A 24577-nucleotide genomic window follows, 5' to 3' on the forward strand; every position below is an offset into this window, starting at 1 on the left:
ATCTACCACCTGCTGGCTTCTCCCACCTACCATGGGTCGTCACTGTCGTCATCTGTGCAGCCCTTTCTCCCTGACTCGAGTTGTTCGAGGCTGAAACACAAAATATGCTGTTCAGTTGGGTTGGGTGAGTTGGGTTTTACAGGTTCTTAGCAATATTCCAGCAATATCTGGGCGGGGAACACTAGACTTGGGCTTTGCACATTGTACCCATGTGGGGGAATCGACCCCAGTTTTTCCGCGCGAAGGGCGAATGCTTTAACCACTAGGCTACCCACCACCCAAAACCCCCATATATGCTGTTCAGAAAACTATATATTGCAGGTAAACATTATAACTACTGGCCTCAGAGAAGCTTTTGCCTTTCAACAAATGTGTGACTTTCAAATTTATTCACTGATGAACTTAACTTATAATACATTTGTTGCAGTAGAGGCTTATTCATATATCATAGCATGGTGACTGACAAATTTTGGAAATCACTTATATTTATTAGATTTAGATTGCTTTTATCACTTCTGAGATATATCTCTTCTCTTGGTTGAAGTTGCAGGAACTGAATAGATTGTTATTTTGTTGTCATAATAATATAATCATACAACATACAACAAAAATGAACATTACTACATCAGCGATAGAAATTGGCACTCGTCCTATATTCCTTGCCAAACATCCCAATAGTTCAGATATCATAACGACTAGGCTAGTAGACATATGTCATTCTTTAGGGTTTTATATGTTACCATTATGAGGACTAAGGACTAAACATGTTAGTTTATATTGCTGTACACAGAATACACAGAATATGTGCATTTATTATTTTGGAACTTTACAACATGGTATTACATCAGCTACCTACCCTTAATTCCCAATTATGGAATGATTAGTATTTTAGTCTGACTTCGTTAGTTGTGGGTGGAATCGTTATGACAATGAAATGGTCCCCGCAAGTTGGTGCGTTGTTGCATAATATCTGCATTTGAGTATCAATACTGTGAATAGCAAACCTTCTTCGCTCATACAGGTCAAATACTGAACATTGTTTTCTAATTTTCATTGCCTGCTATGTTATTACTACTGCATATTTAAATAATACTCAGGTATTTGTTGCGAGTGAGAATCGATGCACACCCTTATATATATTTTGACCAGGATATGACGCCCACCAGTGTAATTCTGGAGGAAAATATATTTCTCGTGCATTTCAACGTCTGTGGACAATGGGCATTTTACACAATTGTTAAATCGTCAAATCGACAACTGTCTTGATGGGTCCATATTGCCTTTGCCAATTGATGATAACAGGCTACTAAATGTAGAGTGCTGCGACCTATCGTAAATTATTTGTTGTTCCAAGTGACTTTGCTTGATGTTTTAGTCCCCACCCTCCCCAATACAAACACTCTCTTAACTAGACTTGGAAACTGGTGCATTTTACGTCGTTTGGTGTCTCGGACTACACAGTATTACAAACGTCCATATACGACATGCTACAGATTAATATTTCAGTGATGACATTTTCTTGATGATATACAATCAATGTAAAATAGCAACAGGTCTACTTGACTACGCGCGTGTGCAACAGAGTAGTAATTCAGTGTCAGGAAAACCATTTGCAACACTGTCCTAATTCAGCATTCCGAGCGATGCGGCAGTACATTCATCACAGATCAGCTTACTATCTGAGGCAGAAACTGTCGCCGGCACTACTTGATGTTTGATACGGTGTTTGGTTGTGTAAAGAAGGGAATAAACATGTGGCTCTATAAAGTGATAAGACTGAAATGCCAATTGCCCGTGTGACATTCGCCAAATTGTTTTCGCATTTAACGTCCGTTCTAACTTAGTCATAAAATAATGAGAATCATGCACATTTTCTCTTATATATTCTACATTTCCTTGCAATTCTTCAAAAACAATGCAAAAATACATTTGTTCCTGATAATATTTTCCGGATTCGAAGAACAAAGCTGCAGTCCTTGAGTGTAAAAATAATATGGCTGACACATTTGGCCGTTCTATGATGCAGGACAACGTTTTAAAAATATGAGCGAAAAAACACATCCGACACTTGACTGAACAGATTTAGAATCATCTCATATAGTCTTCAGTCCCAGTTGTAAATAATTGTTATTAGTTCAGAGATCAAACTTACAAGCATATATTATGCAATATACTGATTAAAATAGAACAAGCTTTTCAGTTGAAACGAGGTATGAATGTTTACATCCAGACGTTTGTTATCCCCGGTGACAGGCTAAACAAACGTCTGGGTGTAGGCCTAAAGATTGTGTGAAGCAAGCACCTGATTCCTTCAAAATGTATTCTGTTGTACATCAATCTTAAAATATTTACAATGTTTGTTTCATTTAATTTCCTAACAAAATTCTGAAGTACAAGCGGAAAACTTACCCACCGTTTACGTCCTAACACGAGTGACACGTCCCACTGCCAGTCAAGGAACGCAAGAAACGCCTTGACTGGCGAAGGGGCGAGCTATGACGTCAGTGTGACGTGTATGGTTAGGAGCATGGCATAGTTTGGCGCTCGGCTGCTTGTGCCGATCACTCTAAGATAATACAGTGTGGAGTGATACTAGATCTTACTACCGCCTTACCATATTTCGTTTCAGATTGTATGTTGAGGTAAAAAAATAAGCCTTCTTCATTGGTTAAAGAAATATACCTCATCATCGTGCGTAAAATATGTCTTTATTTATATTCTAAGATGCTTTGCTAAAAGATCAAAGGCACCGACTATACTTTATCCTGCGACAAAGCATTGTGTCGGCGTGAAGATCCGGGGTAGAATAGGTCTTGAGCAACCCATGCTTGCCGAAAATGGTGACTATGCCTGTCGTAAGAGGCGACTAACGGTATCGGGTGGTCAGGCTCGTTTACTTGGTTGATGCATGTCATCAATCCTAATTGCGTGGATCGATGTTCATGATATTAATCACTGCATGGATTGTCTGGTCCAGATTCGATTATTTACAGACCGCCGTCATTTAGCTGGAATATTGCTGAGTGCGGGATGGCCCAGTCGTCTAAGGCGCCGCAATTCGCTGTGCAGAGTTGCGTCCCTTGGGCACGCCAGAAACCTATGATTGTAGGTTCGAATCCCGGTTCGCCCCGATTATGTTTCTAGGTTTGTCAGCACCCACCGTGCTCGTGGGTTTCACCAAAGTGGTAAACTTCTGAGACCTGCATCACTTCGGGCTTTCCTCCCACATTAAGCTGACACGCCGCGATATAACTGGAATACTGTTAAAAGCGGCGTTAAACACAACTCATTGACTGACTGAGTTACGCAGCTTCAGTCGGCGTCGTTCATTATCAAACCTGTTTTCGTATCCTTGCCAAATCCAGTCGCGTGATGTGCGTCCTGGAGGGAATGGTCCGACGACCGTTCATCCTTCCGAGACATTCATGTGCTGGCGCACACTCATACAAGGTTTGATACTCACATGAACTTTACTAAGCTTTAGTCCATCCATGAATACACCATTAACACCATTAACTGGACAGGACAGGCTCGTCATCGAATGGGCAACTGGAGTGACCGAGGTTCGACTCGATCTATTGACTGTTACGTAACGACTCCATCTATTGACTGTAAGATTGTTTGTATCGGATAATTACCGATAACAACTGACCAGTTACTTAACCTTATCACAAGCAAACACAGCACCGTAAGCTATCGCGACGATAGCCACCATTTTGAATGTTGAATGTCTGAAACATTTCGGCCACTGACAAAGTGATGAAGTGTTGCCTTGTCGCTGTTACATTTCGTATTGCTTATATTCAAAATCTTTACTGAACATGAAATTTGACCGTAAATGAATGCGCTCAGGTACTTAACTCGGTCACAACAATAACACATGTGCATACTTAAGTCCGTAAAGTAGGAGCTAAATCTGTGGGTTAAAGACACGTTGGTTATCTGAAGTTTGATGTAGTAAGCATATAAACATCATCCAAACATTATTGGGAAATATGATCTTTATAATTTATCAATAAAGGATCGTCAAAAAGGATATGCTGAATGACTATTATTTCGCGCCGCTTTTAACAGTATTTCGGTTATACCACGGTGTGTCAGCTTGATGTAGGAGGAACATCCGAAGTATGGTATGGTGCTGGGATTCGGCGATCTCTGCACGGCGAACTGCGCCGCCTAAAACGACTGGGTCAAACGTGCCTACTCATTAATTTGAAAAGTCGTCGGAGACGGGAGTGAAATGAAAAAGAATTTTCTTTCTTGTCTGTCTGTCCCTTTGTATAGATAAGATAACTATATTTACGGGACTAAATGTTGTTCAACTGGACTCTCCTAAAAGAGTCAATATTATTCTGCTTTGTCTCTTAGTGGGTAAGCCAGCTAGCTATACAGGTGTACGGAACGGTATCTATACCTGCTATATACCAGTTAACAGAATATTTATCTATGTCTACAGAGCGTTAGAAACCCCTTGACAATGCGGTTCTGACAATTCAATCAGGAAGACGAGTTATTTTAAAATGGAACTCGGAAAGGTGGCAATGTTTCATCTTGTGTAGTTATTCTGCGCCGGAACCTTCGGCGTCTGTGATATAATAGCTATAACTCCTGTATCCATGATCAGAATCTATATTCCTGTAGAGCGTTTGAAACATATAGACAGTGCTGTATAACTTTTTTCTTCCGTCTTATCAGAAAAACAGTTATTTGAAAGGGACTCAGAACGGTGGCAAGTTTGCTTTCAAAATCCTTATCCTTATTCTGAATCAAAATTTATTTAAATTATTGGAATGACCATGTGCATGGGGTTAGGGGGTTGTGGGCTGAAGAAGTCGTGAATGCCGATGATCTGTATGATGATGGAGGCGATGGACATCGATGTTGAAAATGATCAGCCTGCATGTGAAGCGTCTGTTGGTGCACAGTGTTGGGTCAAGTACATGTACGGCGGAAGGATATTTGCTGTTCAGTTTCCGTCTATGACTTGTCACAGTTTTGTGTTACTTCGCGTCCTCCGCCGTGATACTGCTGGCATATTGCTAAAAGCATACTCACTCACTCCGCGTGTCATACAAAGATACCTTTCACAGATATGTCAGGCACTGTTATCACACTGACGTCGGATTTTCATTCATGCTTCAAACTAATTTTCTACACTAATGTTCCCTAATAACTCCTTCACAAACATAAAAACTTGTGTTCCGGGTTGGGGACCCAACTACTGACATCTATACCCCTATGTATGTATTCCAGTATGGAATTAATTATTCGTACTCTTGGGGCGCTATTAAAGCTGAATGCATGTATTTGGTGATAAATGTCCCCGTTTAGCAAAATGTCTATATAAATGGTTAACCAAATCAACGCCAAATGAAAATGGCAGACAACATTCCATGCAACTAGGCCTAATGTATATAGCACGAAAACCAAACTATTGTGTCTGTATCATAATTCTCCACGGGACATCTGTCAATGTATACTATAGATCACGCTTTTACTTTGTGTTTTTCCACCTGATCAAGGTAAGACCAAGTGATGAAACTAGACCCGTGACTGCAAATGCATAAATTGACAATGCAAGAGATTAACCAATCTAGATTATCCGCCGAAACAGATTCAATTTTGGATATAGAGGGCAAATAGAGGTAAAAAAATGTGAATGACCACTGAAAATCAGTGATGTCACCAGGTGTTCGCGAAAAGGATGAGCATGTCCTGACCTACGGTTAGCGTCCGCACTGTATGGTGGCATAAGCCCGTACCGCAATAAAATATTCTCCCTTGAACAGCTTGTTTTTTCAACTATATGAAATAGTTTTCTAATAAATCTATGGGATGCGTGGGTAATGGAAATAATAATAGTTGAAAGTAAACCCTATGTTTACATGCCCAGTTAACTCTTTGCCGACATGCTCTGTAAGCCGTATGGTGACATGGCCTAGGAACCGTATCTCGACATGCTCTGTAAACCCTATCTCGACATGCTCTGTAAGCCGTACGCTGACATGGCCTGTGAAACGTATCTCGACATGCTCTGTAAGGCCTAGGTTGACATGTCCTGTAAACCCTATCTCGACATGCTCTGTAAGCCGTATGCTGACATGTCCTGTAAACCCTATCTCGACATGCTCTGTAAGGCCTATGTTGACATGCCCCCTAAGCCCCATGAAAACATATCTGTAAGCCACATGTTGACATGCCAAGCAGACCCTATGTCGACATGCCATGCAAACCCTATGTCGACATGTTGACACGCCCTATAAGCCCAATGATGCCATGCTCTGTAAGCCCCAATGTTGCCATGCCCTGTAAACCTCATGTTGACATGCCCTGTAAACCCTATGTCGATATGCTCTGTACGTCATACGTTAACATACACTGTTAACCCATTTTTTTAAATGAGCTTAATTCACGGTCTCCACGTTTGAACATAGAATGCATGCATTCGATATATTGTTTGAAATTCATGACATACATTTATCTTTTTTTTTCAAAGGAAATAATATATTTCATGCATCTATCGCATGGCATGTTAAGAGAGACGGTTGTAAATTCAGCAACACAACCGTTTCCATAATATTTTCCATAAAAGTCTCACCTCCTGCAGCACCAGGAAACATAGGGGGCGATGTGGTGGATGGCACTTGCGTCAACGAGGATGTAGACAGCGACGTTTCATTAACATCGTTCTCTTCAATCTCTTCTCTCATCACACAGCTTGTATTCAGTGCCATCATGTCCTCCGTAAGAACAGTGATTCTTTGCTTTGAGTCATGCAGATCATCAATGGTCTGATTTAATTGATTGTTTAAACTCTGAATGTCAGTACTGAACTTTTGCTGCATTCGCCGCAAGCCCACCCTGCATGATTGGTTATCATTGTTCAGTCGTTCAAGCGCTTGACTCATCTTCACACAACTTGTATTCAGTGTCATCAGATCCTGTCTGAGAACAGTGTTCACAATCTTTGCATCATGAAGACCAGCTTCCGTCTCATTCAGCTGCAGCTGTAAACTATGGATGTCGTGGGTCAGCTCGTCACGTAGTTTTACATTACTCTCTTTGAAAGTGTCTCTCTCCCGTTCAACGTGTCTGAACTGTTGTGTTACTGCCTGAAGTTGTGTCTTTGTGTTGTGTATACTTGCCTTCAGGCTGTTGACTTCGTCCAGAACACGTCCGCTAATCATATCTTCAATGTAACCTTTTTTCAGGATGTCAGTTATCGCTTGTTTCACTAGACCCTCCATCAAGGCAGGAATGAACGTGCTAGTCAGATTCTCTTTCAGTGATGACCCCAACGTGCTAACTTTATGATTCATTTTAGTCTCAAGATTAACAGCTGTATGTTTCCATGCGTTGATCTCTCCCTCTAGTAGGTTCAGTCGGCCATTGAAAGCTGTCAAACTGGTGTCAGCATGTACGACACTGACACCACACAACGACACAAGACCGATGACTATTACTGTTGATACCGTCTCCATGGCGCAGTTTACTGTATACGGCTGCACTGATGCGGGATATATATACCATGGCCCGACTCAAGTGTTTGGCCGAAAGCCAGCTCAGGGAAACAGATGCTCTATAAGTACTTCCTGTGTGTACATGTGCCATCGTAACAGCAAACATGACTAACAGCAGGGTATGAAATTTCACCTGAAATACTTGCCAGCCCTGACCAAAACCTACCTGCCCACTATAATCATATGTTTCTCAGGATAAGCTAACGGGGTTTCTTTTTAGTTACATTTAATCATTCATCTTTACATGTGAATTAATGCTTATCATCGGGAAATATTTAGAATATTTTTTACATATGAAATATAACCCGACCGTCGGGCAGGGGAATTTGAAAATCTGGCAGCCCGAGTTGAAATCAACCCGTCTCGGACGGTCGGGCAGGCAGGTATTTCGAACACTGCTAACAGCTTCATCAGAATATTGCGTTTCATACGCGGAATACTTCTAACGTTTGTGAATTTATATTGTAAAAAAGGAGGACGTAAAACGCACTCAAACAATTTAGTGTACTTTAAACAGACAGTACATTTTTACATTATCTTACAATACTTTATGGTGGATCCAACAAACACGCCGATTTACTAAAACATCCTAAATAAGAATGTCAGCTTGAACCGTTTGACTTTGCAAGGATTATGATTTAGTTCAGTTTACATGAATTGTAAGTGGAAATATCAGAGCATCAGTGATTGCATAAAGTCCCCGTTTAGGCAAGTTGAGTTATGGCAAGCCTAGCCGATGTCAGTGTGACCTTACACGGGAACCACAGTTCAGCAAGGGGCTGTGGATCTCGAAACTCGGGACAGGATCTGTTTGAAAAAATAACACAGCTCATAATTTTATGAAAATAAAAAAAACTCGACCTCTACGTGCTTGTTAATAAATCTTTTTTTCAGGTGAATAATTGACATGCCTTTGCATGCGTTTGTGACGGGTTCAACCGGTAGGACAGGGTGCGCTCATCGTTTCGCAAACACCTTCGATCATCACTATTTGATAGTGATTCATAAACACATGCTCGTGATATAGTCTGAATACTACAATCGACTCTGGTTTTGGAAGAGATTTCTTATAAATATGGAAAGGCTTTTGTGGCATTCATGTTCGAGGATTGTAAACGATCATGTGCCTCAATTTGTAAAAGTGTTCTGTGCCTCTACGCCAATCTATTCTTTTCATAAGTCAGACAATTTTAATGTGGAGTCTTGCTTCCACCAGCTAAGAAATATAACTTATTTCATCAAGTATAGTATATATTTGCTATTATAGAATTCTAGAGTATTTTTATTACACAAAAAATATCACAATATTAACAGCAACATTTCTCGCTGTTTGTACCCAGTATGTATGCGGGAGACTGTTACCACTTTCCTCAAATATATGTGTGTAGCCTTTGTGAGATATATGTGTGTAGCCTTTGTGAGATACATGTGTGTAGCCTGTATGTATGCGGGGCACTGTTCTTACCTTTTTGAGATATATATGTGTAGCCTGTATATATGTGGGACACAGTTCCCACCTTTGTGAGATATATGTGTGTGTAGCCTGTATGTATGTCGGAGACTGTCACACTTTTGTGAGATATATGTGTACCCTGTGTGTGTGCGGGACACGGTTCCCACCTTTGTGTGATATATGTGCGTAGCCTGTATGTATATGGGACACTGTCACACTTTTGTGAGATATATGTGTACCCTGTATATGTGCGGGACACAGTTCCCACCTTTTGTGACATATATGTGTGTAGCCTGTGTGTGTGCGGGATACTGTTCCCACCTTTGTGAGATTTATGTACGTAGCCTGTATGTATGTGGGACACTGTTCCAACCTTTGTGAGATATATGTGGGTAGCCTGTATGTATGTGGGACACTGTTCCCACCTCTGTGAGATATATATGTGTATCCTGTATGTATGTGGGATACAGTTCCGACCTTTGTGAAATATATATGTGGGTAGCCTGTATGTGAGCGGGACACTGTCCCTACCTTTGTGAGATATATGTGTGTAGCCTTTGTGAGATATATGTGTGTAGCCTATATGTATGCGGGGCACTGTTCTTACCTTTTTGAGATATATATGTGTAGCCTGTATGTATGTGGGACACTGTTCCCACCTTTGTGAGATATATGTGTACCCTGTGTGTGTGCGGGACACTGTTCGAACCTTTCTGAGATATATTTTTGTTGCCTGTATGTTCGCGGGGTACTGTTCCCACCTTTGTGAGATATATATGTATGTAGCCTGATTGTATGTTGTACACAGTTCCCACCTTTGGGAGATAAATATGTGTGTAGCCTGTATGTATGTGGGACACTGTTTCCACCTTTGTGAGATATATATGTGTGTAGCCTGTATGTATGTCGGACACTGTTCCCACCTTTGTGAGATATGTATGTGTGTAGCCTGTATGTATGTGGGACACAGTTCCCATCTTTGTGAGATATATGTGTGTAGCCTGTATGTGTGCGGGACACAGTTCCCACCTTTGTGAGATATATGTGTGTAGCCTATATGTATGCGGGGCACTGTTCTTACCTTTTTGAGATATATATGTGTAGCCTGTATGTATGTGGGACACAGTTCCCACCTTTGTGAGATATATGTGTGTGTAGCCTGTATGTATGTGAGACACTGTTCCCAATTTTGTGAGATAAATATGTATGTAGCCTGTATGTATGTGGGACACTGTCCCACCTTTGTGAGATATATGTGTACCCTGTGTGTGTGCGGGACACTGTTCGAACCTTTCTGAGATATATTTTTGTTGCCTGTATGTTCGCGGGGTACTGTTCCCACCTTTGTGAGATATATATGTGTGTAGCCTGTTTGTATGTTGGACACAGTTCCCACCTTTGGGAGATAAATATGTGTGTAGCCTGTATGTATGTGGGGCACTGTTTCCACCTTTGTGAGATATATATGTGTGTAGCCTGTTTGTATGTTGGACACAGTTCCCACCTTTGGGAGATAAATATGTGTGTAGCCTGTATGTATGTCGGACACTGTTCCCACCTTTGTGAGATATATATGTGTGTAGCCTGTATGTATGTGGGACACTGTTCCCACCTTTGTGAGATATATATGTGTGTAGCCTGTATGTGTGCGGGACACAGTTCCCACCTTTGTGAGATATATATGTGTGTAGCCTGTATGTATGTGGGACACAGTTCCCACCTTTGTGAGATATATATGTGTGTAGCCTGTATGTATGTGGGACACAGTTCCCACCTTTGTGAGATATTCATGTGTGTAGCCTGTATGTGTGCGGGACACAGTTCCCACCTTTGTGAGATATATGTGTGTAGCCTTTGTGGGATATATGTGTGTAGCCTGTATGTATGCGGGACACTGTCCCCACCTTTTTGAGATATTTATGGTTGTAGCTTGTATGTCTGTGAGACACTGTTCCCACCTTTGGGAGATATATGTGTGTAGCCTTTGTGAGATATATGTGTGAAGCCTGTATGTGTGTGGGACACTGTTCCCACCTCTTTGAGATATATATGTGTGTAGCTTGTATGTATGCGGGACACTGTTCCCACCTCTTTGAGATATATATCTGTGTAGCCTGTATGTGTGCGGGAGACTGTTCCCACCTTTGTGAGATATATGTGTGTAGCCTTTGTGAGATATATGTGTGTAGCCTTTGTGAGATATATGTGTGTAGCCTTTGTGAGATATATGTGTGTAGCCTATATGTATGCGGGACACTGGTCCCACCTTTTTGATAAATATATGTGTAGCATGTATATATGTGGGACACTGTTCCCACCTTTGTGAGATATATGTATAAAGCCTGTATGTATGCGGGACACTGTTCCTACCTTTGTGAGATATATTTGTGTAGCCTGTATGTGTGCGGGACACTGTTCCAACCGTTTTGAGATATGTGTTGTGTAACCTGTATGAATCTTTAAGCACAAGCAGGCACGTTTTAAAACTTTTGCCCTGAAGCCAGTTGATCAGACAGAGACCATATACATATGTAGTACAAACAAACTCACTCACTCTATTTCGAGTATTCAGCAGAGAATAAGTATTCCCGAGTATTCAGTAGAGAATATGTATTTACTAGCTGTGGGGTGAGATATCAGATTTTACAAGCAGTCGAACAGGAAAGTTCCAACCGAAGGGCCATACTGAACTTGTTCTTGTGTGGTATGAGTTGTGTCCTGTGCTGTTCGTTGTTAATGTTTCATCTCAACAGCGGAACAAGCCCACACGTAAATGATGGCTAAAATACATCTTGCCTTGGAATGGTTGTCAAAGTCTTCAATTTGTATGTACATGTAGACATTCAGTCAACGTGATTCAGTGAATTATGTCAAATGTGCTCTTGAATGTGAAATATTGACAGACCCACCAAGGAAGATATCGATGGAAAATTATTATCACATAACACCGCTGATCCAGTTAAATTCCCCATAGAATAGAACTATATAATACTGAATATTAGTAAGTGTGTGATCATGTACATGTTCATAGAAGTAATGTAGATACCACCGTCATATAACTGGAATATTGCTGACATGGAAACATTTGAAACTTGGCACTCTTCTATCTGGGAAGTGTGACATCCTATTTATAGCATCGGCATGCAAAGACGTCATAATAGTGATTTCATGTGGAGTTAAAACGAGTATGTTTCACTTCATTTTCACTTTGGGTCCAGTTAATATTCTACGCAACACATTTCTGGTGTGACCGTGACATTGAACTGAAGAAACAGTAAAACTGTGACATCAAATAACGACCAGGGACCGGGACATCGAATGGTCAGAATCACTGAAGCTACTAAGACCTTTTATCTGCAGACACTTGTAATAGTGGACACGCATGGCTGTTAGAAGTTCTTCGTAGGTGGAGAGCGTATACGAGTTTACTGTTTTAGATATCTCTTGGTAGTATAAATCTCTATCAAATCAATTTATGAGTCAGCTGAGAAGACTACTAATCGTCACCACCGACAGGGGTCTCCAACAGCTACCTAAATCTACTGTACTGTATGCGGATGATACATTCTACACATCTCTTAGATCAGATTTATGCCATCCACGGCGATCTACGGGGTCTTGCCTTTGCTTCCATCTACTGTCTACTACCGAACAGAAGTGATGAAGGGCGTGTATCCAGTTGCTAAATAAAATAGGATTTTACCTCAACCCTTCTGTGTTCAGTTGGTCTTCAATCATGTAGTCCTGCGCCATGACTGTGGCATTTATATATATACAATTTATTTCTGTTACTCAAAGCCTGGGCAAGCCTATATCATACTGAACAAAGACTAGTTTCCTTTATTCGACACCCAGCAGCTTCAATCCACAAACGAAACCAACAGCTCCAACCCACAACTGAAACGCACAGCTTCAACCCACAACCGAAACAAAAAGCTTCAATTCACAACTGAAACACACAGCTTCAATCCACAACCGAAACACACAGCTTCAAATCACAACCGAAACGCACAGCTTCAATCCACAACCGAAACACACAGCTTCAATCCACAACCGAAACACACAGCTTCAAATCACAACCGAAACACACAGCTTCAAATCACAACCGAAACACACAGCTTCAATCCACAACCGAAACACACAGCTTCAATCCACAACCGAAACACACAGCTTCAAATCACAACCGAAACACACAGCTTCAATCCACAACCGAAACACACAGCTTCAATCCACAACCAAAACGCACAGCTTCAATTCACAACCGAAACACACAGCTTCAATCCATAACCGAAACACACAGCTTCAAATCACAACCGAAACGCACAGCTTCAATCCACAACCGAAACACACAGCTTCAAATCACAACCGAAACGCACAGCTTCAATCCACAACCGAAACACACAGCTTCAATCCACAACCGAAACACACAGCTTCAACCCATATCTGAAACCCACATCTGAAACCCAGAGCTTCAACCCACAACTGAAACCAACAGCTTCAATCCACAACTGATACCAACAGCTTCAACACACAACTAAAACCAACAGCTAAAACCAACAGATTCAACCCACAACCCACAGCTTACACCCACAACTGAAACCCAACGCTTCACCCCACAACTGAAATCCACAGCTTTAACTCACAACTGAAACCCACAGCATCAACCAGCAGCTCAAAACTGAACCCCATAACCCACAACTTCAAACCACAACCCACAGCTTCAACCCATAACTGAATCCCACAATCCACAACTGCAACCCACATCTTCAACCCGCAACTGAAACCCACAACTGAAACCTACAGCCCACAGCTTCAACCCACTACTGCAACCCTTAGCTTCAGCCAACAGCTGCAACCCAAAACTGAACCCAACAATCCACAACCGACAGCTTCAACCACCAACTGAAACCAACAGCTTCAACGCACAACCGAAACACACAACTTCAACCCACAACCGAAACACACAACTTCAACCCACAACCGAAACACACAGCTTCAATCCACAACCGAAACACACAGCTTCAATCCACAACCGAAACACACAGCTTCAATCCAGAACTGAAACACACAGCTTCAATCCACAACTGAAACACACAGCTTCAACCCACAACTGAAACCCGCAGCTTCAACTCACAACACACAGCTTCAACCCACAACTGAATCCTACAACTGAAACCCACAATCCATAAATACGACCGAAATATCAGAGAAGGAAAAGTTCTTTTGAAAAAAAAAAGTATTTTACAGAAATGTTCTTTATGGACGAACTGGTAGTTCATCGAGCACGCAGCCCATTATGCCGTGAGAAGTGTGTTGTAAACACCAACACTCGAGACCGTTATATCCGCTCCTTGGCCCAGAAACAATATGCTGACATCTACGAGGTGGTACGACAGAGTCCGCGACGGATGTGAAGCCTGCACATGTAGTTAAACGGACCCTGCACAGCTCCTCCCGGGAAATACAGATACGTCAAAACGATGCCAGGGTCCGTGTTCAAGGTTGATCTTAGGAATCATCTCACGTCGGCAATTCAGTACACAGACAACATATTCATACATGCCTGCATTCAGGCTGCAGTGCACGGTGTCCGTACTGTAGAGGTTTAGTCTTGTTGTAAGTACGATATCCCGGCATCTGGACATCGATTTATTGAAGTATTGGGCGATTTTTCATCCCTACAGCGGTACAGATATTCGATGTCTCGGCCCATGACCCATGTTTACTGCCTCTCATAATCTTATACAAAGCCATATCGGTAAACATTCGTTTAATTTACCCACCCACTCAACACATCAGACTGAGCCGATGTATTTAGAATTATTTTCCAAAAGATAAGTAAATGATTATGACATGGTAAACTCAGGAAAACAAAAATGATACTGTATTTTCAAAAAGGAGTTGTGCCGCCTGCTGACTGACAGTGCTACATGTAACACTTAAACCTCACCTTGCATCCTTTGTGCCAAGTTCAGTTTAGTACTGGCAAATCCACAGGTATATATACTGAACCAAATTAAAAACTTCACAATCCTAAAATTTTAACATTTTGACCAGTTATCATTGTGGGCCCTTATTGTGTATTTAAACAGTAATGGCCACGTATTGTCTTCAGATAACACCCGTTTTTGTGCAGGTGAATCGATCAAAATCGATCAAATGTGCACAGCACTATAGTGGCAAAAGTGTTTTTTCACGTGCAACTGGTCACGTGGCCATAATACCGCACGTGTTTTAAGTCATTAACAAAAAAAGAAAAAAACAAGAAAACAAAAGTCTTTACGGCCATTTGTCATACCACGCATTTCAAATGTGCAAAGTGAACGTGACATCGGCATGTTTCAGACGGGAACGTCCGTAGCTGAAGTCGCAAGGACGATGGGTTGTAGTCGACGGACTGTTTATGATTTACAGACGCGTCTACAGCAAACGGGTACCACCGCTGATCGCCCTCGGCCAGGTCGACCACGTGTGACGTCACATGCAGAGGATCGTCAGGTTGTCTTACGTCACCTCCGTAACCGATTTTTGACGGCTACATCAACCAGAAATGAACTGTTTAGGGGTAGACTCAGTGCGCAAACTGTTCGAAACCGTTTGAGAACTGCTCACCTTCAAGCACGGCGGCCATACTGCGGGCCGATTCTGACTCAATTACACAGACGTCAACGTCAGTTGTGGGCACAGCGACACTTACGATGGACTCAGAGGAATTGGAATCAAGTCGTCTTCAGTGATGAATCCCGATTTAATCTTCGATTTGCTGATGGTAGGGCGAGGGTGTGGAGGCGCCGTCATGAACGTTACGCCCAGTATTGTGTACAGGAAGTTGACAGATTTCGAGGCGGAAGTGTCATGGTGTGGGATGCTTTCTGTGGCAATGCACGTTCCAGGCTTCTTGTCATCTGTGGCAACCTCAACGCTGCTGCTTACCGCGACCAGGTACTGGCACCAGAACTTTTCTGCCTTTTATGGCAGCACATGGACCCGGTTTGATCTTCCAACACGACAATGCCAGACCCCAAACAGCAATTTTGACAAGGAATTTTCTTCAGAATGCAGGAGTCAACGTCATGGACTGGCCGTCAAGGTCTCCCGACCTCAATCCCATCGAACACGTCTGGGATGCTCTTGGCAGATGTCTGCGCACTCTCCAGAACCAACCACAGAATTTGCAAGATCTTGGCACCATTTTGCAGCAACAATGGCGTCGTCTTCCCAAACATGTGTTCACAAGCATCACAAGGTCCATGCGGAGGCGTTGTGTGGCAGTTGGCAATGCACATGGTGGCCATACACGCTACTGAACTTGTGTGCCATCAGATTCCCGTGCTTTGGACTTATGATTTAAATTATTGATGTTGTTACCGAATATCGTAGGTGCTTGGAACAAATTATGGTTACCACCGTTAATTAAGTCCTTCTTTGGACATTAATGATTAAAAATTACCTTCTCTGATACATTTGTCCGTTGACTGTCATATATGGGATTACTTTTAAAAATGTGAAGTTTTGATTTGACTCAGTATATATGAAGGCAAATTATGTTTATATCCAAATTAGACTGCTGTGAAAGTCTACTGACTGTATCTTCCTAGATCAGGAACATTAGCTGAAACAGTAAATTTATGAAAGCTGTTCGAAGCCGAATGATATTTAAGCTGCTGAACATGACTTTCAGAACGCATTTTGTAAAAAAGATTATCAATATCAATTATTAATTTTATAATAAAAGGTTTCACATAATATGTAATCTACTGTTTGATGTCGACCCAGTACTTTGATCTGATTCACTCGATACACTGCAGGAATTTCTCTCTGATGTTTGCACTGACTACTTCGATAAAGGACCCCTCACTGATTAGGTTCTTGTTTACTTGAGACACTTAGTTGGCCATGTAAGATGATATAACCAAAAGTCAGCTGATGTGACGGACGGGATCCCGGGCGGGGGCCAAACTGGACTTGATATTGTGTGACATGTCACCCTAGAAAAAAAAGGAGTCCAACTCGAGTTTAGAATCATTGAGAAAGTCTTGATTTCCTCAGCTCTACACTGAAATTAAGAATTGTTCTGGGCTCCTGCTGGATTTTATTTATATTTTGTAGATATAGTTAGACCAACAAGGAAAGATATCGATGGATAATTAATATCCCATGTTACGGCTGATCCAGTTAAATTCATCACAAAATAAAAAAATAGTATTGGATAATGCTAAGTGTGTGATCAAATACATGCTCATTGGGGTAATGTACATACTAGTCAAATTGATTATAATAAATAGGTGATAGTATAGAGTAGCATCAACGATGTATTGACATTGGGCAATGGTCGGTAATTCGACATTCTTATTTGAGCTATAAATTCAAAATATAATCCAATGGAGCCCAGAACACTGTTTACTTTAAGGGGTAGAAATAAAACAATACTGTACTTGCCAAATCGTTCTAGACTTGATTGATATCTATAAATATTCAATAACAGCCAAAGCAAGTCTATATCAAACTTAACCAAGTCTGGTTTCCTTGATTCCACAAATGAAAACAGCAGAAGAGGAAAGGTTCTTTTGAAAACAAAAATATTTGAAGGAAAGGTTTTCATGGACTAAGTGTTAGTCAAGGAGAATCCCGCTAGAGCTAGGCTGGGTCAGTGTTATCGGATATGTTGAACTGTTGCTGAAGAGAACAAGAGCACACAAACAAGGGTAAAATGTAGAGATTAAAGCATTACCACCACCCAAGAATCTGTCATATAAGATATATGTTATTGTCATTTGAAACCTCTGAACAATTACGAGTTATTGTATACTATGTCGTCATGGACAGCCACCGTGGTCCAATGATAGAACATCCGCCCGGAAGTGTTGTCCAAGAATTTATTCTGCGTTGAAAAACAACAAATTTCGCCGCTTTTTATCGTATACCGATAGAAGTACTGTGCGACGATTTCTTTTTTTATAGCAGCTGTGAGAGAACAAATCCTTCCAAATATCTGAACGACATAAATAAGCTGAGGGTCAAAAGAAACGTTACCAACATTAACTGATTTGCCACTTTGAAACCAAGATGCCAACTTGTTCAAAAACAGTAAAGAACACATCTCATGAATACAGCTTTCATGTTCTCTGTCGTTCTTTGCACGTGCTTTGCGGATTTTGGGAGATATTGCTTTTTGTCAGCATTTTTTAAAAACATTCTTTCCCAAATTATCGTGCAATTTCCGTATATAAATTACGCACGGATCTGTTCCCTATCATTGGTTGCGATGATTAACACCAACGAACATGCCAAGACTGACCGCTGTCCAGAGGGAGAGCGCCATAGGTATGCTGCAGATGGAAGCAACACAGAGAGCGGTTGCCATTGACATGAACTGCTCCAAGATGACCATTACCAGACCCCGCAGGATGACCGCTTTTTACGGGTACTTCATCTGAGGAGTGTGATGGTCTGGGGCGGCATTTGTGGGGACGAGAAGACGGAACTTGTCATCATCGAAGGCAATCTGACAGCACAACGCTACATTGGCAATATCTTACGGCCACTGGTTCTTCCTCTCATCCAGCGTCAACAACGGACGGTGTTCCAACAAGATAACGCCACACCCCATAAAACCCGTATTACTAGAGACTTCCTCAACGCCAATAACGTGACTGTCCTGCCGTGGCCAGCTCGATCACCAGATCTGTCACCCATAGAACATCTCTGGGACCAGCTGGGGCGTCGTCTTCGGAAACGTCAACATCCTCCCTCCACGAGACAAGCGTTGATCGTTGCCCTCCGTGAGGAATGGAATCGGATACCTGCAGTCGATGTGAGGACGCTTGTCTACTCAGTTCGACGCCGCATTCGAAGATGCATTGCCGCTCATGGAGGTCATATCCCGTATTGAACGGTCTGGGCCGTCGTCACCTTAATGTTGTAACCAATGTTGTTGATCGAATACTGGACGAATGACCCCTTGTCAAGAAATGTCCCTGTTGGAGGTCAAGGACTCTATTGTTGAATTAGTAAATTTTACTGTTCTGAATGATGAATTTCTACAATCTAATTGTGTGGGTCATATTTTATCCTAGAAATATCGTTGGTAACGTTTCTTTTGGCCGTCAGTTTATATATGAAATGAATGTATATGCTTATGTATAAGGTTATACATTCACTACATAAAATAGCCTGCTGTAAATGTCGAAAACTGACGTCAAAAGGCGACATCGAGGTTACGTAGATACAAAAAAAGATGGCATAACTTAGTTATTGTATACTCTGTAATCTTTCGTCATGGACAGCCTCCGTGGTCCAGTGGTAGAACGTCCGCCCGGAGAGAGGAAGGTCGGTGGTTCGATCCCCGGCCTCGCCATACCAGAATACGTTAAAAGGTGGTACTTGCTGTTACCCTGCCTGACGCTCGGCATTAAGGGGCTAAATAAAAGACTGGTCCGCTCGGAGTACACTATTTTTTAGTAGTAGTATTCCTGATGTGGCATGGTATCTCAGTCGACTGGCACTCTAAAATCTCCGGACTATACAAGCAGCCACACACACACATGCACGAGCGGCATGCAGGTCGCTATATAAGAGTAATAATCTTGAACGCCACGTTAAACCTCACCTCACCTTTCGCCATGGTAGAATAGGTTTGTGTTATTTTGCTTGTTGAATTATCAACAAATAATGAGAGCTACCCTGTAAACACCAACCTGGAGATATACCATACCACTACTGAAGCACATATCTGATCAATAGGACAAACCACTAATATTCCCTTCTTAAACAATGCCCGTTACAGGCATTCAAATCATTATATTACACCAGAGACCATAAAATATAGTCTATTCTATTCTCTGATTATTCTATGTGTAGTTTAAATGTCGGAGGGTGTTGAATAATATTTTTCGTTTGATTGTTGTTGAACGCCACACTCAGCAATATTCCGGCTATATAACGGTGGTCTGCAAATAATCGAGTCTGGACCACACAATGCAGTGATTGACACCATGAGCATCGATTGGGATATGTATCAACCAAGTCAGCGAGTCTGATCACCCGATCCCGTTAGTCGCCGATTACAACAAGCATGGGTTGCTTGGAACGTATTCCAACCCAGACCTTCATTGGTATTTTCTTTAAATAACAAGGTATCAAATTTAGTATAAGTAAGTATAGTTGTTGTATATATTTAAATATGTTTGTCATGAACCCAACCTTGTTTAAATTATATGGGAAGATAAGCGGTAACAATTTATATCTTTATTTCAAATCAGAATGATAGCACAGCAGGAAAGAAAGCATAGCATAATACACGTATCTTATTAACCCAACAGTTTTTAAATAAGAGCAACCTATACATCAAGAGTATAGGTTTGGTGCGTGTCTTATCATGTTCTGTTTATTGCGGGCTCCTGTAACTGGCACTAAATGTCACACCACGATTAATACGGGTAAATACGATCTAGAATAGATTACTTTGGGTGAGGGGAAAATGTCTGTAATTATCATAACTTTGGAGTTCGACAAGCGTAGTGCTCGGGGGTTGTTTGGTCGTGTTCAAGGGATTCAGGGCCTGGGTGCATGGGGCTTTCCAAAGGTTTTGTGTTGGACGTGTAGACGGCATTTCCAGATTTGACGTATCAGTGACCAAAATGATGTGCGATTCAATTCCCTATTTTGATATGTACCTTGTGTTCCCGTGCCTATTAGGGTGAACAATTGCCTTTGCATGTGATTGTGGCGGTCCCCAGGTGGTGAGCCCCCAGTATCATCATTGTTTGATAGTGAATCATGACACGCGCTCCTGATGTGGTAGGAATCGTGCAGTCGACGTTTGGCTGGGCTCTTGTCGCTTTTGTTAACTGATAAACATGAGAGATAATATCAGTGTCTAGTCATGTAACATCAAATATATGTCAATTTCTCATTGCTGTATCATGACCAGTCCGTGTCCAACTAATCGTGTAGCTGTAACATATCACACATATCGTGCACTTCGACGTACAAGAGTCGTGACATATGATTGTAATTTGTTATGCACTTTTCTGGTAGATACATCTATTATATGCTTACTTTTCAGAATAGGGATTCTACATTCTTTATCACTTTGTCAAGTCTCTGCAAAACAATACAGATTTAATAATACAGACTCAACTTACATGTGTGTATGTTGTAATATCTCTAAGTTACCGAGTGCGGCATTAAACAACAAACAAACAAAACATAATGTCCTCAAGAATTAAGAATATGTTAATAATGCCAAAATCTCCTTAATCTCCATACCCCTCTCTGTTTCAAGTGAGGCGGTCGGGTAGCCTAGTGGTTAAAGCGTTCGCTCGTCACGTTGAAGACCCGGGTTCGATACCCGACATGGGTACAATGTGTGAAGCCCATTTCTGGTGTCCCCCGCCGTGATATTGGTGGAATATGGCTAAAAGCTGCGTAAAACCATACTCACTCACTCACTCACTGTTTAATGTGAAACATAAAATAAGTTGTGTTTGTAATAATCTGAAGGAATAACAATGACAATAATATCCTAATAATATTATTTCAAGATATAATACTAATTCTTAACTGAAAACGTCCACTACAGTGTACACTCGGTGAAGAAGCTTATGAACATATGAACTTTTCACATACACTAAAGGAAGTTAAGTTGGTGAAGATAGCAAATGATATTATTCGGTCGAACGTCAGCCAGAACTCTTTTATGGAATTCTGAATAAGGCTTCTCGAATAAAGTTCCTGACGTATTTTATGCCAGGGGTGAACACTCGCATTAATGTGGTGACTCAGCATTGCATTAATTTCACGATTTACAGTATTCATGAAGAATATTTTGTGTAGGACAAGACGCATGGTGGAATAGAGAAAATTATGAGGATAGACTTTCTAAGTATTTTATGATATTCATGCCAGCTCAAAATAAACTTTGATTTATTTTTATGGTATCCACAAGATAAGCAGGATTGAACTAACATCTTAAGATGACATTAAACTGAATTATATTTGCTGTTTACATATCAAAGTTTCCGAAAATGTTACAAATTGTTTAGCCCGGCAAGGTTATTCATTCGTGACATGTTTCATCTGATCTGCTGATTTATTTTCAACACTGTCAAATCTCCTTCCTTGTTTCGAGAGAAGTACTGCGCAGTAAGAATTGTGAATAATCACTCGACCTCCGGACATGGCACATTGAAACTTGGAGGTCAGGGATCACATCTCCCCTTTCTCCCAGGGAGGCGTGGAGAAATATTCGGGATCTGTTAGTCATCAACCTGGTGAGTGTCAAGAGTTAAGTGCGGAAGTATCATAGTTTAACAACAGGGACGCAGATGGTACTGAATGCAATGGAAACAAATCATTGAAACGATGCCAGAAAACGACCAAAGGGAAGTCTCACCCCTGCTCGTCCATTGTGTTATAAATCCAGGGTGTCGAGACGAGCTCTGTGTCTTGTATGTTTGTTGCATGTATTCATGTAGCGGGATGTTTGTTGTGTATTATTGTGAAATATTAAAACAATATTTTTTGACAACTGTGTCACAAGGGGGAGAGGTAGGGTGGTGGTGGTTGTTGCGAGACTTGGTTGTGTAGCTGGAGGGAGGGTGGTGGGTATAGGAGGAGAGGTAGGGTGGTGGTGGTTGTTGCGAGACTTGGTTGTGTAGCTGGACGGAGGATGTTGGGTAGAGGGGGAGAGGTAGGGTGGTGGTGGTTGTTGCGAGAATTGGTTATGTAGCCGGAGGGAGGATGGTGGGTAGAGGGGGAGAGGTAGGGTGATGGTGGTTGTTGCGAGAATTGGTTATGTAGCCGGAGGGAGGGTGGTGGGTAGAGGGGGAGAGGTAGGGTGGTGGTTGTTGTTGCGAGACTTGGTTGTGTAGCCGGAGGGAGGGTGGTGGGTATAGGGGGAGAGGTAGGGTGGTGGTGGTTGTTGCGAGACTTTGTTGTGTAGCCGGAGGGAGGGTGGTGGGTAGAGGGGGAGAGGTAGGGTGATGGTGGTTGTTGCGAGACTTGGTTGTGTAGCCGGAGGGAGGGTGGTGGGTAGAGGGGGAGAGGTAGGGTGATGGTGGTTGTTGCGAGACTTGGTTGTGTAGCCGGAGGGAGGGTGGTGGGTAGAGGGGGAGAGGTAGGGTGGTGGTGGTTGTTGCGAGACTTGGTTGTGTAGCTGGACGGAGGATGTTGGGTGTAGCTGGAGGGAGGGTGGTGGGTAGAGGGGGAAAGGTAGGGTGGTGGTGGTTGTTGCGACACTTGGTTGTGTAGCCAGAGGGAGGGTAGGGGGAGAAGCGGAGAGGTAGGGTGGTAGTGGTTGTTGCGAGTTGTTTCCGGTTACATCAGCTTGTATGTGGAAATGGACAAATCTGACTCTTAGTAAAACAACTGATGCATTCTGTTTGGAAGGATATATGAGTGTTGACAGAAAAGTTTTGAGGTGAGGTGATGTGAAATAGGGTTAAATGTCGCGTTAAATTATTGCGTGTTTGTGTGTGTGGCTGTTCGTACAAGTCCTTATATTTTATAATGCTAACCCACCTATATACCATGCCACAGTTGAACATCAATACCCAACTCAGACACAGTATACTGACTCCGAGACGACCTGTCTTTGTTTTAGCCCCAAAGAGTAAGGCAGGGTAACAACAAGTACTATCTTATAATAACGTCTTTTGGTATGACGCGTCCGGGGATCGAACCCCGTCCCATTCGCTCTCCGGGCGGAACCTCTACCAATAGACCACGGCAGCGATAGACACGTTTGGAGCCTCACAAGGAATTCAATAATGTTTTGTTGCGGACATCACATAACGACCCAGCTGCATATCCTTGTCAATGAAGTGAATTGTATTTTATGGACGTTAAACGACTATTAAGTAGACACTTTAAAAGGTGAGGTGAAATAGGGTTTGCTTGCACGTCCAATATTATTGCACTTATATTGCGACGTGCATGCACGTGTGTGTGTGGCTGCTTGTACTCGTCCGGACTGATGTCGCTTTATAGTGCATGCTATCCCACTGAGATACCATGCCACAGTTTAACATGAATACCCCACTCAGACACAGTATACTCCAAGCCGACCAGTCCTTGTTTTAGACCAATAATGCCGGGCGCCAGACAGGGTAACTACAAGTATCATATTTTAATGTAGTTTGATTTGACGCCGCTGGGAATCCCGAACCGTCCGCTCTCCGGGCGAACGCTCTACCACAAGACCACGGAGGCGGTCCCAATTAAAAAAGATATTTGTTGTGAATAGTATACTCAACAACAAAAGTTCCTGTGACACCAATACTTTAGTGTATTTTTCAAACAAGTAAAGTTTGGTTTTCAATATTGTAGTACATGTATGGAATCAAGTCACAAAATCGCAACTGCTACAGAAAAGTATGCATTCCATGCAAAAGTTGACTTTTATGCCCCAACTTTGGGTATGGGTAGAAAACATGTGCGTTTACGGGAATCCATATGCATTGTTTAGCATCGTGCTGACAATCACTCAGAAAAACAACAAAATTACGCAATTATTCAACATTGTGAAATGCCACGCCTGTCCGAAAATGAGCGTCTTCGAGCATTTGGAATTCTTGAAGCAGGATCCAGTCAACGCGATGTT

At 42.0% G+C, this 24577-nt stretch overlaps 1 protein-coding gene and 1 long non-coding RNA gene across 7 annotated transcripts in view; both read right to left on the reverse strand.

Moving 5' to 3' along the window:
• LOC124124966 (ankyrin repeat and KH domain-containing protein mask-like) overlaps positions 1–7533 on the reverse strand; it is a 239630-nt gene extending 232097 nt beyond the window's left edge. The window contains exons 1-2 of one of the 6 annotated variants that reach the window (XM_048382816.1): positions 6599–7520; positions 31–90 (exon numbers count right to left, since the gene is read on the reverse strand). In XM_048382816.1, the coding sequence (XP_048238773.1) occupies positions 31–90; positions 6599–7481 (943 nt within the window). In that variant the 5' untranslated portion in view covers positions 7482–7520. Of the gene's footprint in view, positions 1–30; positions 91–6598 lie in introns of all 6 variants that reach the window. The other 5 variants (XM_048382815.1, XM_048382814.1, XM_048382818.1 and 2 more) reach the window with 5 other exon arrangements.
• A 342-nt stretch (positions 7534–7875) lies between these two features.
• LOC125372518 overlaps positions 7876–24577 on the reverse strand; it is a 47910-nt gene continuing 31208 nt past the window's right edge. Inside the window, exon 3 of the long non-coding RNA XR_007218175.1 lies at positions 7876–8327. This is a non-coding gene — a long non-coding RNA (uncharacterized LOC125372518). The remainder of the gene's footprint in view (positions 8328–24577) is intronic.

This window comes from Haliotis rufescens, unplaced genomic scaffold, assembly GCF_023055435.1.
Source record: "Haliotis rufescens isolate VD_foot unplaced genomic scaffold, xgHalRufe1.0.p SCAF_41, whole genome shotgun sequence".
NCBI lineage: Eukaryota > Metazoa > Mollusca > Gastropoda > Lepetellida > Haliotidae > Haliotis > Haliotis rufescens.